The sequence below is a fragment of the Trifolium pratense genome, linkage group LG4 (assembly GCF_020283565.1).
Source record: "Trifolium pratense cultivar HEN17-A07 linkage group LG4, ARS_RC_1.1, whole genome shotgun sequence".
Taxonomy (NCBI): Eukaryota; Viridiplantae; Streptophyta; class Magnoliopsida; order Fabales; family Fabaceae; genus Trifolium; species Trifolium pratense.
In genome coordinates, this window is record NC_060062.1 from 12,235,503 (window position 1) to 12,255,983 (window position 20,481).

The window sequence follows — 20,481 nt, forward strand, 5'->3', positions numbered from 1 at the left end:
TTACACATATATTATTCAATGAATTTGAAAGAAATGTCATATTAATGAATCATCTTCTCAAGAAAAGAAAAAAAAAACTTTTAAAAACAAACATGTGCAAAATTGTTACCAAACATTGCTTAAATGTAAAATAACTAAATTACTACTTTAACCAACAATTTGCAAATATCTCTTTCAAGTTCTAATATGATAATACGGCTGCTTCTATTATGCACAAGTTCATCAAGTGGTGCACGGTGCACCACTTATCAATAACCCGATAACGAATACGAATTTTACAAAATTCACCGTTGGATAGAAATTTTATATCGTATAGATCATCCATATAAATTTTAAAAAAAATTGAAAATCATTTGATGTGTTATTGAGACCTATCAAAATTAACGGTATTTAATAAAATTCAGAAACCGTTAATTTTGATGAGTCTCAATAACATATCAAATGATTTTCAATTTTTTTATAAGTTTATATAGATGATCTATACGATATAAACTTTCTATCCAACGGTAGATTTTATAAAATTCGTATTCGTTATAGAGTTATTGACAACTGGTGCACCGTGCACCACTTGTCTTACTCTTTCACTTTAGCCCAAGCCTGATAATACTAGTCCTATAGTTTATACAAATTTCATTCCAACAAACATGGTGAAACTACAATACAACAACAACACTATTGTAGCAGAAGAATCCACCATTCCTCTTCTACCTTCAAATTCACCAACAAACAAACCACCAAAAGACAAATGGCACTTAGCATACATAATCTACTTAACACTTGGCATAGGTTACTTGTTCCAATGGAACGCATTCATCACAGCCGTTGATTATTTCTCTTATCTTTACCCTGATGCCAGTGTTGACCGAATCTTTGCTTTTGTTTCCTCACTAGCTAGTTTTATTGGTCTCATCCTCATAATCCTTAATGGACACAAATCTTATGCTTATGTTAGGATCAATGTTGGATTAGCTTTGTTTATTGTTTCACTTCTTGTTGTTCCTTTGCTTGATGCTGTTTATGTTAAGGGTCGTGTTGGATTGTATAATGGGTTTTATGTTACTGTTGCTGTTGTTGGTGTTTCTGGTTTGGCTAATGCTTTGGTTCAAGGATCTATTCTTGGGTCTGCTGGTGAATTGCCGGAGAGGTACACACAGGCTGTCATCGTTGGGAGTGCTGCTTCTGGTATTGCATATAATTTCAGTTTTTAATTATTTTGAATTATTTATTTTTTTACTTTTTCCATTTGGGGTTTTGCAATTGTTTATAAAGATTGAAACTTTATAGAGACATTGTTTGCTTTGTGTGTGATTTGATATTTGTGGCACCATCACTTCAAATCTTTATAGCACTTAGTACGGACACTTCTGATCGAAGGCATGTCAGGTTTTCAACATGTGTCAGTGTCAGACACACACCACCACATGTGATTATTCCCAATTATGTCATTTTCTCAAATAATTACCACTGCTGACGTGTCACTGTGCAGAGTCTGTATTGTCCAATGTCTGGTATATTGGTGCTTCATAGCTTTAGATTGAAGGAGTGTTTGGTGTCTTGATACTGACACAAATACAACAGTGATACATGTCGTGGTTATATTCAACCATTTCTATTTTTTAAAATTATTATAGGTGTATACATATTGGTATCAATGTCGTGTCTGATGGTCGTTTTATTATATATTATGTGAGAATGGGAGTGTGAAACCTATTAGGTATTGTTATTGTAATCAGCTTTTGGTCATTCCCTTCTTCTGGGATATGTTAGATACTGATAGATTTATACTGTGTGATAAAGGTACCTTCCCTAAAACTAATATCAGATATGTGTAACTTTTTCATTTGAACCTGAAGATTTTATAAAATCACATTTTTATTGTGTACTTAACCTGCCAATCTTGGATACTTAAGCATTTTTGTGTTGTGGCTACCTAGATATGTGAATCTTAGTAGTACTACTCGGGTATCTCATGTTTCTCCTTTGTTGCCTAAGCATTTCTTTTATTTCTATGAAGGTAATTATGAATAATCTAGGATACAAAATGGAGCTTATTTCTGAGTTGAAACTTTATGTTCTTTGTCTGTAAAGTGACCTCTTGGCAATGCCGACCAATTAGACAGAATCCATTCTGATATCATGTTTTCTTTTGTTATTGCATTTTTGTCTGTTAAAACCTTGTGCCAATTATTAATACACTTGAATTAGTTTTGTATGGAAATTAATGTGCAAGTAGTTGTTGATACTTGATATGCTCGTTTCTTATTTCAGGGGTGCTCGTTTCTTTCTTGAGGATATTTACAAAAGCTGTTTACACACAAGATGCCTCTGGCCTGCAAAAGAGTGCATATCTCTACTTTGCTTCATCAATTGTGATTATGTTCATATGCATGGTTTCATACAATCTAGCACACAAACTTCCCATTATGAAGTACTATAACGAACTAAAAATTCAAGCAGTCGCTGTGGAAAAAGACAATGGCCCTTTGACTGGATCTGTCTGGAGATCAACTGTATGGGATACCGTCGGAACAATCAAGTGGCACGGGTTTGGCATCATGCTGATTTATGTTGTGACGCTTGCAATATATCCCGGTTACATTACTGAGGATGTCCACTCTCAACAACTTAATGATTGGTATCCAATTCTCCTTATTACTTGCTATAATGTGTTTGATCTTACCGGCAAATCCTTGACAGCAGTATACCTCCTAGAGAATGCAAAAATTGCTATAGGTTGTTGCGTAGCAAGACTGTTGTTTTTCCCTCTCTTCTTAGGATGCTTGCACGGTCCGAATTTCTTCCGGACAGAGATTCCGGTGACAATATTGACTTGTCTCTTAGGGCTTACAAATGGATACTTGACCAGTGTATTGATGATTTTGGCACCTAAAGCTGTGAAGTTACATCATGCAGAGACTGCAGGGATTGTGAGCGTCTTGTTCTTAGCTTTAGGTCTGGCTGCTGGGTCTATTATAGCTTGGTTTTGGGTCGTCTGACTCAAAAAATTACATGTATTGTGGCTTTACTTAATCAGAAGTCAAAACTGGGACATGTTTCATTAATTTGTAAGCTTCGCAAATACAAAAATTTGTATATGAAAGAATAATTTTCTACTAAATAACTGTCGAACCACTGTTAGAGGCGCTATATGTAACAATTTGGTCCCTTAATCACTGTTTCTTCATAGGCACTAAAGATCTGTTTCTTGCACCAACTTAGAGGTTTGATGTAATATTTTAAGGAAATTACAGATGACTAACATATATATAAGTTCATATGTAGGGCAACTGTTATAATTTTGGTTTGTCAATTAGAGGTATCTTACATTATGTTTCATTATTATCATCGAAGGTTGTTAAACTCCCGTTTTAATTTGTAAAATCGTACAACTCCGAGATTTTAGGTATCAGTTTCAAGTCGGCTTGTTAGTAAACTCAATTTTGGCAAGCCATGGCACTGCAATATTGGTTTAAAATTATTATGTGCTTATTAGTTATAGTTTTTTTTGTTGTTAACAGTTACTGATAAGCTTTTGTTTCTCTAATCATTACTAACCTAAAATTGTTAACATTCATCAGTTTATTTGAAAGCGCTATAATGCTGCTAAACAGATCTAACACTCCGGCGCACAAATCACAGAACACTACTGTCAAAATAAGTATAAAAATCAACACAGAATCATCATCTTATTTGACAGCAATTAGGCACAAGATTATTACACTAAGCCACTAACTCAGTACCATTTTAAGAGCAGGTAATCCAGATTTGATCAATAATTAGCTCCTTCTTTGGTTTTTTACTAGTCCTATTCGAAGTCTTACTGAATAGTGTATTGATGATTTTAGCTCCTAAAACCGTAAAGTTGCAGCTCGCAGAGGCTGCAGGGATCATGAGTGTGTTAATCTTATATTTTGGTCTGGCTTTTGGGTCTATTATAACCAAATCTGTCAAGGAACTGTATAAATCTCTAGACACTCCTAAAACTACAATTATTGTGGCTTTTGAACTGTATATATATATATATATATATATATATATATATATATATATATATATATATATATATATATATATATATATATATATATATGAAGGAATACCTGTAGAACCACCAACCAGGTTTAAAGGCACCATATGTAACAATTTGGTCCCTTGATTTGCTAATAGATGGGCAGACAAAATGTATACCTAGGCACTAAAGATCTGTTTCAAAATTTTAGTTTGCATTGCATTGCATTGCTATGTTTATGTCTATAAGAAATTCAAAATGCACTCTACACCCCTTCTCCAATCAGAATGCCATAGCAGATCACATATACTTATAAGCAAAGAATTATACATGTTTATAAACAAGAATAACATAAACAAGAATAACATGGAAAATATGAAAACACAAGAAAACTAAAACTTTTGTAGTAAAAAGTCACTCTAAGAACATACCCTTGCATACAGTCTTAAGTTTCCCGCTTATCTTCACCTTTGCAAGATAGAATTATTTATATACTGTTGTGTTGTGTGTCAAAGCACACATTGAATAGTGAAGTGAACTTTAGGAAAATGAACAGAGGTATAGTAGCGAGGTAATGCACAAAATACTGTCATAAGCTAATATAGTTGTGTAGAGAAAATGAACTTTAGAGTAATCAATTCTTCATTTAATGTCAGAATCACAGGGAAAAAAAACATAACATAATACATAAGTAACAATTACTTTTGGCCTAGTTTTGGTGTTTTAGTACCAAAACCCAAACTAATATCCATAAGAAGATTCCCGAACTCTGTGATTATCAATTTCTATATATTCGATGCAAGCCACCATGCGCCAATACTCTCCTGTCTTGGGTTTAAGTGTTGGAGTCAACATTGGGCATTGATTGATATGGAGATAATCTACGGTGGAAGGAAGGCCCTGCTTAGGCAAGTGCTGCAACACATCTAATGATTCACATCCCTTAATTGTTAGGCTTTGCAAGTTGCGCGGCAAAGACAACAATTGTGATGCATTAGAAATGTTTAATGTTTCAAAGAATACTTCATCATCGGAATTTTGGATGGTCGGAGTTTCTTCCCTTATGTGAGTTGTTTTCGTGTCAGGTGCATTAGTAAGAACATTAATTTTTGTATTGACTGTAATGTCAACCTTAACCAATGAAGATTTTTGGTATGTTTCTTGTTTGATGCTAGGAAATAGGAATATCAACTTCAACTTGATGGCTGACCAAACCAATGCTATGTTCTTGTTGTTTTGGCAACCTGTTCTTGTTGTTTTTATATGCCAAGATGCAATTAACTTGTTCACTAACAACAACATTGCAAAGTCAAAGTTAATGATTAGAAAAGATATTGAGCTTTTATTACATAACAAAATCATATAAGGATTTTGCCTCTGTAAGATAATTATCTGCATTTCTAAATGAGTTTAAATGCTTCTTTTTTTTTTGACGAAAAGTTGAAATGCTAAAGTTAACTGAAATAAAAATAGTATATCTTCATTTAGTACAGAGTTCTAAATTTGCAAAAATTCAGGTTGTCCCGTACATATGTTTCAAAGCAACACATTCAATCACGTCTTTCTCCTTGAGTATCCAAAATGTTACTCCCTCCGTTCCTTTTTAACTGTCTTTTTAGAATAATAACACCAAATTAGCGAAATGTATTTTTGTAGATTTTAAAAAGTATAATTACTTATTTTCCAAATATTTTTTCTTACAGTATATGGTATGCAATGTGATCCTGTCATGTAGAGCAAAGTGTATAGTAATGTTATTAGTCCTTTATGCAGCTACTACCATACTATTAATGTTCCATTACTGTTCCATTGGGTACTGCTCTTATTAATATGTATTCTAGATATGGGTCTATTGATCATTTTGTCAAGGTGTTTGATGAAATGCCAAATAAAAATGTAGTTACGTGTGGACTGCATTGATTATTGGGCTTGCTGTTCATGGACGTAGTAGGGAGGCTTTGAAAGCGTTGTATGACATGTAGGAGTCTGGATTTGACGCCTGACGGGATGTCATTTATAGGCTTCTAGTCATGATGGATGGCGGGTGTTTGAAAGCATGAAAAATGAGTTTGGAATTGAACCTATGCTTAAGTATTATGGTTGTATGGTTGATGTTCTTGGTCGTGCAGGGCTTTGCTTGGGGCGTGTGTAAATCATAATCATCTTTTGTTGGCCTAATTTTTTTTTTTTTTGACTAATTAAATATCATGTTTAGTTTCTAGGCCTGCATTAATCTTGTCTTAGTCTTTTACTACTACTACTACTACTACTAAGTGTGCAATTTGGCCATTATAATCTTATGTACAAAAACTTAGGTGCAATTTTGTATAGTTGTTGAAATAAAAATACAGTTTATGAAACTGATAAACTGATTTTATTTATGAAACTGAAAATAATAACAAAGTACAAGCAAGGAAAAGAAAGAGGACACAACCCTCCCAATCCCAATCCAGAATACTAAAATGTAAGTCAGACAAAATGAAGTACATGATGAGGAAGTCACAAGTTTTGGTCTCAGTACTGTAGGGTGTTGTTGCTACTGAGAGAGAGAGAGAGAGAGAGAGAGAGAGAGAGAGCTGCAATTAGAAGTATCAGCAGAAAGAGCAACAAACAAGACATGCATATTGAGTCAACATTAACATGAACTACTGGTTTAGCTCTTAGTTGAAACCAATGGAGCTGCTACCCAAGCCGCACCAGATGGAAGCTTTATCTTTCTCAATGATGGCCTTAATAATAGCATTGAGTCAACATTAACATGAAGTACTAGTCTAGGACAATGTTTCAAATTGATCTCTCTGAGTTGTTTGCAATTTCGTAGCACACGCTTGACTCCCTTGTATCCGACAGCATGACAATGTTTGAGTGAGAGTTTCAAAATCCCAGTACAACTCTTTGTAATAACATAGAGTGTTTTATCGTCAACGGATGAACGTGACAAATTCAAAACCTTTAATTTAGGAACTTGAAAGTTCATGATTATATCTTCAGTGAAAATAGAACAATCAGTTAAGTTCAAATGTGTAATATTTTCACGACATCCCTTGAAAAGAAGATGGAGACTGTCTGGATATATGTCTTTGCAATGACTCAAATCAATGCGCTGCAACTCAGCGAAACAATTGCCAACGAGGAACATGTGAGTTGAATGGAGAAAATTAGTGTGGGAACTGGGAACATGTGAAGGAGTTTAAAGTTGAAGTTATAGAGAAAGCTAGTAAGCCAGAAGCAGGAATGGTGGATATTTTGTCGAGTTTGAGTGAAGTGAGTCTAAATGGGAAAGTAGAGAGTCGGGGGAGAATGTAATCGAGGTCGCGACGGCCAGAGAAGTTGAGGGAGGTGAGTTTGGGGAATCTTGGAATGAGATTGAGAGCTTGTTCCGTTGTTAGATTGGATTTGATAGTGAGAGAGGATCGAAGACGGTTGGTGATGGAGAGAAATTGTTTGGAGACGAGGGAGAGAGAGTTGTAGTGTTGATCATCTATTAGGATTATGCAATGGAACAAGACTTATTATTACGAGATTGGGAAAACGTGCTCTTGAAGGAAAATTTATTTCAGGAAGTAATATTGGTGATCGGGTTTTCATACCTAGATTTTCTCTGACACCATCTGACGTGAGAATTTCTTTTAAATTTCAACGGAGACAATTTCCTATAATAATTTATTTTGCGATGACTTTTAATAAGAGTCAAGGACAATCTTTAATGCATGTTGGGATATATCTTCCGTCGCCAGTGTTTTCACATGGTCAGTTGTATGTTGCAATTTCAAGAGTTACTTCTAGAAAATGATTAAAAATATTGATCATCGATGACGACGGTGAAGATACGACTAAGACTTCAAATGTGGTCTATAAGGAAGTCTTCCGTAATATAACATAATTTTCTTTGTATGAATATTTATCCAAAATTATTGTTGAACTATCGTTTAATGTTACTCAACTTTTTTCATATACATTACATTATTGGAATTATCATATCTTATTTAATCATTGTATATCTTATTGGAATTATAACCTATTTTTTATAAATTATCTTGAAAAATTTATAATAATACATAAATATTTTTTTATTTTCTTGTTCTACTTTATAACAAGTTATTCCAAACTGATCTTTAATTCAACTTAATTTATTTTATTAATCAAATTGTTACAATATAAAGAGGAATCGAATAAAAAATATAACAATTAGACATAGAATAGTTCGTCTTACTAAAGAAAGACTTGACAAACATTTTTTTTTGCTTTCACCACAAGTTTAATCTGGTTCGGGGGTCAGTTCTGGTATCAAGTGGTTCCAACCCCTCCTCATCGCATTTGCTGGGAATCGAACCGCGGTCCTCTTTACCAAGTTAAGCGTCAATCACCTAACGATTGGTTGACTTGACAAACTTAATCTAAAGTTACAAACTATCAATAAAGACCTAATATGAGATATTAAAATAAATAGCATCAACAACAATTTATTTTTAAAAATTCACCACATCACAAATTACTTCTTTAAAAGACATACATTCTTCTTTCATTTCAAAATATTGAGCCTCCCATGAGATGAATCCTACATGAACAAATCGACCCCATTGGTCGCATAAACATCATTCTCTTCCATGTCAACTAACTAGGCTAAGACCCGTGCTTCGCACAGGTGGACATTCTCATGGCTAGCATAATTTGCTTATAAAAATTACATACGGTTATTTTTAGAAATCTAGAAAATAAAAAAGCAATAAAATAAAACCGATACATATATCAAAACCATTCAAAAATCACACACTGACGTAGAAGAGAGGTGTCTAATGTGAGATAGTAGTTTATCCAAAATTTGTATTTTATGATGTGTGTAAAAAATAACAATGAACTATAAGCTATAAACTATAAGATATTAGATAGCTTGTCAACCATTTGCTATTTTTACCAAACAAAACGTAAAAACTAACACCCAAAATATCTACAAACTTGGATTTGAAATTGTATGTGCTGAAAGTTTTGGTTTTGTTTAATGAGATGATGAGTGTTGGGTGATGGTGGCTTTGCAAGTGCACAAAATTGCAACCTAGTAATAAAGTGATAAGTTATCATTCTACACAGGAATTGTATAAAAAATATATTTTTTTTCTATTTTTTCTACAGTAATATTTGCGGTCCTTTTTATTTTATAGTATAGTAATACTATAGTATATTGATTTAGTAACATATAACGGATCATGCTTAAAATGTTTTTAAACCTAAAATAAATATAAGAGACTAAATATGCAATTAAGTCAATATAATGCAACAGTTAAATTTTCAGAGTATTGAACCCCAAAAACAAAAATTCAGAGTAAATAAAAATTAAATTAATAATAAATGGGAAACATATGAAATTAAGAATACTTGTATTAAAAACATTGTTTATATAAATTTTACTACGTATAATTTAATTTGTATATGATATGATAAAATCCAATCGGACATTTTCTACCAAAAAAAAAAAAAAAGAAATCCAATCGGACATTTATTGTTAAATTTTATTGCATGTTTAACTTATAGTCAAGGGTGAAAATTACAACACTATTCAATCTTCGTTTTAATTTTTAATATTTTACATTTATTTTTCTCCTTGTAACCAAAGGATAATGAACATTTGATGGAAGTTTTTCAGAATGATGTGTATGTGGTACGATCTTCCTAATCCTTCATAATCATAATTCATAACGGCCAACACTTCAATTAGAATATTCTAATTTATAATCAGATATATAGAGTCATATGGCAAAGAAAAATGACATTATTTTGTGTAAAAGATTTCACTTGGTGGTGCACATCTCAATTTTTATTAACAAAAAAGTTACACAAAAAATCAAGTATTTTAAAGTTAGACTTCACATCTCATTTTGTGACAAATATCATAACCATATTGTATAGATTTGTTGCCTTGAAGTTAAATGACTACTAGAGTACACAATATTCACAATAAAGCCTAGCAAATAATTATTGTTGTTTAATTCTAGCATTAAAATTGCAATTTTATCTTAATTCTAATTCTCACAAAAATTTGAATTGATAGTAGCATAGCATGCTTATATTTTTCATCAAGATGTTATGATTGTAGCATTAAAATTGCAATTTTTTTAAGTACCAAATGCAAGCAAGGTTTTGAGAGAGAATTAGAAAGACAAAGATTATAACAAATTTTATTCATATCCATGAGATTTATTCAGATAAACTTAACGACAAAAGCAATGCTTTTCAAAACATAAATTAAAAATTCGACAGACATAACATAAAAATCACCATAACAACATTAAGACAACATTAATTATTAGATAAATTGAGCTGAACAAGCTTGTTCTCAATCTCTTTCAGATTTTTCTCAACTATCTTATCCAAATCATGAAGATCCGGAATGGATAAATTATCAGGCAACTTATTGTTTTGAATGCAGTCAAGCATACGAATGCCCGTCTCCTTCTCATGATTGTCATGTCTCAGCCTTTCAAGTTTCTCTCTGCCTTTAGTAATCCTCTGCAAGAGGAAGCTCTGTTGGTTAACATTTTTTGACTCGTCCTTCATAGCTGTATTACGATATCTCTCAATCACCTGCATAGCTCCCTCTCGATCTGGAAACACCGCTGTTTCATCAGAATTAAAAGGATTTGAAATTATAATACATCCCGGAACATCACAAAGAACGGTGAGTTCTCTCACCTTCTTGATGATGCCCCTCTTTCTTTTGTTATAGCTTGCCTTCCTTGCCGAATTACTGGAGATAAAGGCAAGTTTAACCTTCCTCCTAGTCATGGCCTTACAACCTAGCTAATTGCAAACAAAGAAGCAAGCTATCAAAATAGTGTTTGTTTGTTTTTTTTTCCAATGCCTTGTGGGATTTTATAATGACCTTGGTTTTTAATGTAGATTTTTTTAATTGTTTGACCAACTACAAAAAAGGTTAAAAAATTAATTATGTTGACTGTATTTTCAAAAAGAAACGGTTACTTAACCAAAAAAAAGAAACGGTTCAATGTATTGTTCAAAAAAATTATAGTCAATGTATATAAATGGAAAGTTAAAATTATAAAAGTACTTGTATAAAAAAATTAAATCTTTCTTTTGACTGCTTATAAAAAAAAAATCTTTCTTTTGACTAAAAATTAAAAACCTTTTACATAATTTTTTTAATTTTATTTATACATAAAAATGTTTGCAAACATATTTTAAATAACCATTTTTTATTGATTTTGTTCAGGGAAAAAAAGTGACTTTTATTAAGCGCATTTTACTAATTCATTAGGGTGAGGCAATTTAATGTTCAAAGAACACTTACAAAGCTTGACCAAAAAAAAAAAAAACTTACAAATACTAATGTATTTACATTTACCTCACTCAAAAAAATATTAGCTAGACTCTCCTTAAAAAAAATAAAAAATTAACTAGACTCAAACTCATAATTTTTCGAATTTAAAACCTATCTTTCTACTACCGGAACAAACCACTAAAGTTGTTAGATTGATCATTTAAGCAAGAATCCATGATTCATTTTTCGAAAAGATCTATGTATATGAAAGTAAATCAACTTTTGCATCACCAGTTCCAATTTTCACAAATGATTAGATCTAGTCCAAAATACTACCACGTACAATTGATAGATTATAAGTTAAAAATTTATTATAAATTTCCAACTTCATATTGATGGGTTTATCTGACCTATATCAAATATATATATATATATATATATATATATATATATATATATATATATATATATATATATATATATATAATTTAAATTTTATCGATCTAATGAAAAAATAAACTAGATCTAATTAACAGCCACCCATTTGGAATTGGATTTAATGCTATTGAAAATGATATAGTTTTCACACAGTTTTAGATCCGGATCGTTTGATCTAAAATGTGTGGCTGAGATTGTTTATAACAATTTTATAACTGCATCAATCCAAACCGTCCAACTCTGATCAATGACTATGATTTGAAACTGCGTGGAACTGTGTGCTGTGATTACATAAAGGCAATCCAGGTCCCACCCATTTTAAACATGACCTATAGGTTTAAATGTACTTTCACTTATAAATTATTTAACCTTCAATTTTTTAAATAATGTTGGACTTAACTCACCTCATATTTTCCACCAATTATATTGGGTTTCAAATTTAGTTTGAACCTTTTTAATTGTTAATTGATTGTCTAACTCCGACAAAACTGAAACTATATTCACATACCATAAGATTCATCAATCTTGATGTAATCCCTAGTATACTTGCATGGTCACCAACATTTGATCACCTCATTTGATGATTCACATATGTTTGATAAAGAGTTGAATAAGAAAATAATTAAATAATATATATTTTTGAAATAATAAAACAATATATATTTTTACGTAATTTTTTTTTAATATAAAATATTTTGTATATATATTTCCAAAATAATTACACATGAGTGAAATGCATGTTGGTAACAATGATCCAATGCTTAATAATCATAATGTCAAGTGCCTTATACAAGCTTACAACAAATGCGACAATGGGCCATAACCAACTAAGCCCAAACTAACTAGGCCCAAAGTAAAACACATCCTAACATACCCTCTCTTAAGCTGATCTTTCATTGAATAATCAACTTAAGCTTACAGAACACAAGACAACATAGAGACAAACACATAGGCTACATGCGCGGTCATGAGCACAAAAACTGTAAGATACAAACACAAAAACTGTAAGATACAAACTCAACACAAACTGCATTCAACTAGGAGAGTCACTCATTCCAATTCCCCCCCTTAATTTGCAGAAACTTTCAAACTTTAGGGCCTTTGTCATAATATCTGCTAACTGTTCCTGTGACTTGCAGTATTGCAGCTAAACTATTCCATCCTTGCTTAGATCCTTGAGAAAGTGATATCTCACATCGATATGCTTACACCTACCATGCATGATAGGATTTTTAGACAATTTGATAGAGGAACTGTTATCAAAGTTGATAACAATGCAGCCAGGTTGCTTGATGAGCAAGTGATCCAGTATGCTCTTCAACCATAAACATTGATCGGCACAAGAAGCTGCAGATACAAACTCAGCTTCAGTTGTTGATAGAATAACTATGGGCCGCTTCTTTGATGAGCAACAGATGGCACTTCCATCCAAAGTGAATACATAGCCTAAGGTTTTCTTTCTATTATCATGATCTCCTGCATAGTCAGAGTCACTCCATCCTTTTACAGTCAAATCATTATTTCCCTTGCATTTGTACAACATTCCAAACTTCAGTGTCCCTTTCAAGTATCTCATTATTCTTTTAACCAATGCTACATGCATTTCAATGGATCTTTCCATGTATCTAGCAGCTAAACAATCTGCAAAAGGTCAAGTCATGCCTAGTAGCTAAGAGATACATCAAGCATCCTATCATTTTCTTGTATGTAGTAGTATCAACAACTCTACCATTTTCATCCTTTATCAGCTTACATTCAGTGACAATGGGACTGCAAACCTTATTGCAATCTTCCATTCCAAATCTCTTTAGAAATTCAGCAGCATATTTTTGTTGATGTATGAAGATCCCTTGTTTACTCTGATTAACTTCTACTCCCAAGAAATACTGCATTTTATCAAGATCTGTCATTTTACCAAGAAATACTTCATTAACTTGTCTTTCATAGATGCTAGGAACTCATTCATCATTGAAGTATCATTTCCAGTGTAGATAAAATCATCTACATAGATGCTTACTATTAAAATCTTCTGATTGTTGCCTTGCTTTACAAACAAAGTAAGACTCTATCTTACTATACCATGCTCTGAGGGCCTGCTTTAAACCATAGAGAGCTTTTTTGAGTTTGTAAACTTGATCACCCTTTCCCTTCTGATATCCCAATGGTTGCATCACATATACATCTTCCATTAATTCTTCATGAAGGAAGACACTTTTGACATCAAGTTGATACACATACCACTTCTCATAAGCAGCAAAACATACAATGGTTCTTATTGTATGTCATCTTGCTACAGGAGCATAATCTTCTCCATAATCAACTCCATGTTTATGTGAATACTCTTTGGCCACTGTAGTCTGGCTTTATTCTTTTCTACCTTGCCCTTCTCATTATATTTGGTTTTGAATATCCACTTAACTCGCCTTTGCCCCTTGTGGAAGAGTAGTCAGATGCCAAGTATCATTGGATTCAATAGCATTTATTTCTGACTCCATTGCTTCTCTCCAAATTTTTAACTTTGCTGCTTCTTCATAAGTGGTGGGATCTTCACTTGTACTGAACATAGCTATTGCAAGGTTTTGCAATTGATCAATGTTATTTATTTCTTTAGTTCAGTCACATAGTCACCGATATATCCTGGAGGCCTTCTTGGTCTAGGTGAGAGTTGATTTGATTCATCACTATTATTTCCAAGGTCCATATCACTGTCATGATTTTCATTCTCACTAGCATTTGAGTGATTCTCATTCAAATTCTCTTCATTCAACTCAGCAACATTAGTATCATTGTGATTTCCATCTTCATTTTCCACTTCAATATCATTGTTGTCCTCACTATCACTAACTTGATCAACAATTTTTGCTTCATCCTTCTTGTTCCAATTCCAGCATTTATTTTCTTCAAACACAACATCTCTACTGACAATATCCTTTTCTCACTTGGATTATACAGTTTGTATGCTTTGGGCTCCTCACTAACACCAAGATGAATTCATTTGATACTTTTTCCATCCAATTTCTTTCTCTGAGCATCTGGTATGTGAACATGAGCTACACATCCATATATTCTAAAGTGAAGAAAGCTTCCGCTTGAGGGGGACCATATCCAAGAATGGATGGATTCACACTTGAGGGGAAGATTTTTGTGGCAAGTGTGTGTGGTTAAGTCTCACATTGCTTAGAAAAGTGGAGGTTGAACACTTTATAAGTGAGAGGACCCATAAACCTAACACCTTAAGGTTTTGGGTATAAGAGTGTGGTGTCCAACTCACATGTAGAGTTGTTCTTGAGCCCAATGTGGATGATCCCCCCGGCTGCCCCTCGTACCCAACAAGGTAAACGGGCAACAAGTTGCGCCGCTAATTCTTTTTGGATGGCAAAGCCAATCCTTTTGAAAATTACACATCCATAGACCTAGGAGAGACAATAATGCTATGCATGATCCTTTGAACTCATTTTAAAAGATCAGCAGTATCTGGTGTTAGGAAGACAAAAGTGTCAAACGCGAATGATATAAAAGCGTGTTGATTGTTAGAACACGCTTTCTCATGTTTGGCCACTTTGCTTGAAGCGGCTTTAAGGGTTGCTTGTCCCACAATAAAATCCCATGGTCTCAATCCCACAAGTGGAGAAACACCAGTCAAGTCCACACAAGCATGCTTCCCTCCTGTCCAACCGTACACTAGAACATCTGTGGGTCTAAGCGTCGATCTCCCTTCTTGTGGGTCAGTCAAAAAATTCATAGGCGCCTCTTTCTTTGATTTTATGCAAGTGTAATCAAATAATGGATCTAAATAGTGGTGACCATATAAGTATTTTTCATAAAAATTAGACACACATTAATATATGAGTAAAAATATAAGCCTCTATTGAAATTATAAAATATAAAATATAGATACACATAATAGTATTTGAGTAAAAAATAGGTCTGATAAGCTACTAGGTTTGATCTAGTGGTGAGGGGTTTGAGTAGTACGCATAGGTCATGAGTTCAATCTCCAGTTGATTGTAAATAAAAAAAATAAAAAATAGGCCCCCATAGATTACTACATCCGTTCCTACATTCATTCAAATTTTTAAGGATATTAATTTCCGCATAGAAATTATATAAAATAGACACACGTATTAATACATAAGTAGAAATATAAGTCCCCGTAAAAATTACTACTATAAAAAATAGGCATGCGTCTTAATATATGAGTAAAAATATAGCTCCCCTAGAAATTTATAAAAAAAAATAAATAAAAAATACACTTACGCCTCTTTCCTACTGCTACTTACATCTCTGGATTTTTTAAAACTTGGACTTCAACAAACCAAGTGAGTGTAGAACACATATATAAGAAGAAGCCAATTGAAGGGTATCCAGAAAATACTACTGCTATATTTCGTTGAATTGTAAAACTTGGACCCAACTAACCAAGTTGGTTGATAAGTCCTACTTTACTTAACTATTTCCTTCATTACAAGTCATAAGAAACTTCCTAAGTCAACTACTATCCCAAAGTCTAAGTCAACTACTCTCAAGTCTATACAATGTATAGCCTTTTCCTGTGTCTCAACAAAGAAACACTGACACACCAATCATTATAGAATCATGGTTGATATGCTAAGTTCATTTATCTCTGCTATCTTGCAAGTACTATTGGATAGGATAGCTAATCCTGATCTCGTAGATTTCTTTCGAGGAAACCATCTTGATGAGGCACTTCTAGAGAAGTTGAAGATGCTTTTACTATCTGTCATTACAGTTCTTAATGATGCTGAGGAGAAACAGTTTGTTGATCCATTGGTGAAGGAGTGGGTTGATAGGCTTAAGAATGTTGCTTATGATGCTGATGATGTCTTGGATGAGATTGCCACCAAAGCCATACAAGACAAGATGGATCCTAGGTTTCAGACAACCTTAAATCAGGTAAAAGATTATGCTTCTTCTCTTAATCCTTTTTCCGAAAGAGTTCAATCAAAAATTGGTAGGATAGTTGAGAGGTTGAAGTCTATATTAGAGCATAAAAATATTCTTGGTCTTAAGGAAGGAGGTGTAGGTAAATCACTATCGTTCGGTTCAGCTACGACTTCTTTGGTCAATGAACATCGTGTGTATGGTAGAGATGGTGATAGGGAGAAGATTATTGACTTTTTGTTAGCAGGAGATTCCAGTGGAGAGGGGGTGCCGGTTGTTGCGATTGTTGGGATGGGAGGGATAGGTAAGACTACTCTTGCTCAAATTTTGTACAATGACGAACGGGTGAGAAACCATTTTCAATCTAGATCATGGGCATTTGTTTCAGACACTTCAAATGTGTATGAAATGACCAAAAAAGTTTTCGAGTCTTTTACTTTGTCGCATTCTAATATCTCAGACTTGAATATACTCCAAATCAAACTTAAGGTTAGATTGGCGAGAAAACGGTTTCTACTTGTTTTAGATGGTTTTCAAAATGAGAACTTTCTAGACTGGGACATCCTGCAAAGACCCTTTTTATCGGGAAACTATGGGAGTAGAATCATTGTCACCACACGTAGTCAAAGTGTTGCTACGTTGATTCGTGCTGATTTAACTCATTCTCTCTCGCTTTTATCTCATGATGATACTTGGAAGTTATTCGCAAGTCATGCATTCAAATCAGGGAACCCGAATGATGAGCTTCCTATCTTGGCTCAAATTGGCCAAAAAATAGTGAAAAAGTGCAACGGTCTCCCTCTAGCCGCAAAAGCACTAGGGAGTCTCTTACGTACTAAAGTAGATGAAGAGAAATGGAAATGTGTATGTTATAGTAGGATATGGGAGTTACCAAGTGATAAGTGTAGCATTCTTCCTGCTTTAAGATTGAGTTATAGTCATCTACCTTCTCATTTAAAGCGATGTTTTAGTTATTGTTCCATATTTCCGAAAGGTTTTGAAATACAAAAACAGAACTTGATCTATTTATGGATGGCGGAAGGTATCCTACCACCACAAAAAACAAAGAAGAGAATGGAAGATGTAGGAGAAGAATGCTTTCAAGAGTTACTATCTAGGTCATTCTTTTATCGGTCAACATACCACATATCACATTATATGATGCATGACCTTATCCATGATGTAGCACAGTTTGTTGCAGGCGAATTCTATTACAACTTAGATGATAATAATCCTAGAAAAGTGACGATTATTGTTCGCCATTTATCTTATTTACAAGGCATATATGATGATCCTGAAAAGTTCGAGATCTTCTCTGAATTTAAGCAGCTTAGGACCTTCATACCATTCAAATTCTCATATTTTGTTTACTCTTCTTCAATTACTAGCATGGTTTCTATTTTGTTACCAAAATTGAAACGCTTGCGTGTGCTCTCTTTATCTCATTATCCAATTACAAAGTTGCCAGATTCAATTGGAAACTTGTTGCATTTGCGATATTTAGATCTTTCTTACACTGGAATTGAGTGTTTGCCTGATTCTATTAGCACTTTGTATAATTTGGAGACATTGTTGTTGTCAAGTTGTCGTAGCCTCATTATGTTACCAGAAAACATGTCCAACCTTGTCAACTTGCGCCAACTTGATATTAGTGGATGCACCGTGACACAAATGCCTGCAAATTTTGGTAAATTGAAGTCTCTTCAAGTGTTGACAAGTTTTGTAATAGGCAACAAAAGGGGATCGAAAATCAGTGAGTTAGGGGAGCTTTCAAACCTCCATGGAGCACTTTTGATCGGGGGCCTGCAGAATGTTATCGATCCAACAGAAGCTTCCGATGCCAGGTTAAAGAGAAAGAAATATCTCCGTGAAGTAGAATTCAAGTGGACAACTATAACTCATGACCAAGAGAGTGAAACTAATGTCCTCGACATGCTAGAGCCACATAAGAATGTGGAAAGTCTTAAAATTCAAAATTTTGGCGGAAATAAATTGCCAAATTGGTTAGGGAGCTCTTCATTCTCTAATATGGTGTTTCTACATCTTGCTAATTGTGAAAATTGCAAGTCATTGCCGTCGCTTGGACAATTGTCTTCCCTCACAGAACTTTGTATATCAAATATGAAAAGCCTGCAAAAAGTTGGTCAAGAATTCTATGGAAATGGAATTGAGTCGTTCAAATTATTGAAAATTTTGAAGTTTGAAGACATGCCCAATTGGGAAGAATGGTCACCCAACAGATTTGAAGAAAATGGACAATTCCCTTCGCTGCGCGAACTTTACATAGAGAGATGTCCTAAATTGACTACAAAGTTACCTGATCACCTTCCTTCCTTGGATAAATTGGTGATAACTGCATGTCAAGCTCTCACAAATCCAATGCCATGCGTTCCACGATTGAGAGAATTAATGTTAACTGGTTGCGATGCATTATCGTCATTATCCGAGAAAATGATGCAGGGAAATAAATGTCTTCAATTCATGGTCATAAGTAATTGCTCATCTCTCGTCAACATCTCCATGGATAGTCTACCAAGTACGCTAAGATCTCTTGAAATCTACGAATGCAGAAATTTACAACTATTTCACTCTGAAAGTTCGATGCAACAATCTCAATGTTATTCCGCCCTTGAAAAATTACACTTAAAATGTAGTTGTGATTCTCTCATCTCATTTCCGTTATTACTCTTCAACAAGCTCGAAGATCTACATATACAAGATTGTAGCAACCTCGAGTTTATTTCATCTGCTCCAAATAGTCTCCCATGTTTTCGAAAGTTAAAACTAAAGCAATGCTCGAAACTGGCTCAATTTCCTGAAGGAGGATTCCATGCTCCCAAACTAGAATCACTTTCTATCAGCAAATGTGTCGATTTCTCATCTGAGATTTCATGGGGTCTTCAAACAATGACATCACTAACTTCTCTTTGTATCAGCGGTCTTCCTAGTCTTACTTCATTGGAGCATACAGGAGTTCAATACCTAACATCTCTCAAAAGTTTGAAGATTAAAGATTGTGCTAATCTTGGATCTCTTCCTTTAGACAAACTAGTTATCTCTCTTTCTCATCTTACTATTAGAGCATGTCCATTGTTAAAAGTGCTATGTGAAAAGGATATTGGACAATATTGGAGTATGGTTTCTCTCATACCTTTCAGAATCATTGAAGACTAGATCACATGCATTTGTTGGATATGTCAAATATCTGCTCCATATTTCAGTGTACATTCAACATATATTTGTATTGTAATAACATTAAAGTTTAGTAATTTAATGAAAGCAAACTATATACTGTATACAAGATCCTTTAACTTGTGTTACTGATTTTATCTATCAATAAATGTTGTAGCTCCCTAATTTAAAGCTCATTCATTAACCTGTGATGTATTATCCACAATAGGAAAAATATGCTATTGGATTTGGATTTCTGAATCTGAGTTTTCTTGGATTGCAAGTGTTAATTCTTTAGTTTCATACCACATGATTTTTCTATAATCTTTTGATTTTCTTATTTAGTGTTTCCTTGATTCCAAGCTTTTTCTAAATTTGAAAGTGGTGGAAATTTGAATATGATCCCCCCTGGATTTATAAACTGTGATTATTCAAAAATATTTAAAAGCACATTAAATTATCTATTTTATGTGTGTTTTCACTTTGGTTGAGTACTTAACGATGCGTGAAAAACATGTCTACTTCTGCTAATGATACCAATAAGTTTTCTTAGGTTTCATTAGATTGATTAAGAAGCAATACTTACTATTGATGTTTTGATTATAACAAAGCAAGAGAATAATTACCAAGTTAGATCTAGATTAAAATCCTATCTGTTGAGAGTATTTAGAACTTGTTGTAAATCAAC

At 33.5% G+C, this 20,481-nt stretch overlaps 3 protein-coding genes across 3 annotated transcripts; 2 read left to right on the plus strand and 1 right to left on the minus strand.

Annotated features, from left to right (window-relative positions):
• Positions 1-50: 50 nt before the first annotated feature.
• On the plus strand, positions 51-3,170 carry LOC123920451 (equilibrative nucleotide transporter 1-like). Its single transcript, XM_045972704.1, has 3 exons — positions 51-187; positions 599-1,182; positions 2,269-3,170. Exons 2-3 carry the CDS (start codon positions 645-647, stop codon positions 2,994-2,996), a joined length of 1,266 nt encoding a protein of 421 aa, XP_045828660.1. The 5' UTR covers positions 51-187; positions 599-644; the 3' UTR covers positions 2,997-3,170.
• Positions 3,171-10,170: 7,000 nt separating this feature from the next.
• Positions 10,171-10,845, minus strand: LOC123924055 (agamous-like MADS-box protein AGL80). The gene has a single exon (XM_045976820.1). It carries the CDS (start codon positions 10,787-10,789, stop codon positions 10,304-10,306), a length of 486 nt encoding a protein of 161 aa, XP_045832776.1. The 5' UTR covers positions 10,790-10,845; the 3' UTR covers positions 10,171-10,303.
• A 5,190-nt stretch (positions 10,846-16,035) lies between these two features.
• LOC123923423 (putative disease resistance RPP13-like protein 1) lies at positions 16,036-19,918 on the plus strand. Its single transcript, XM_045976112.1, has one exon. The coding sequence runs from the start codon at positions 16,317-16,319 to the stop codon at positions 19,794-19,796; it is 3,480 nt and encodes a 1,159-aa protein (XP_045832068.1). The 5' UTR covers positions 16,036-16,316; the 3' UTR covers positions 19,797-19,918.
• Positions 19,919-20,481: the final 563 nt, after the last annotated feature.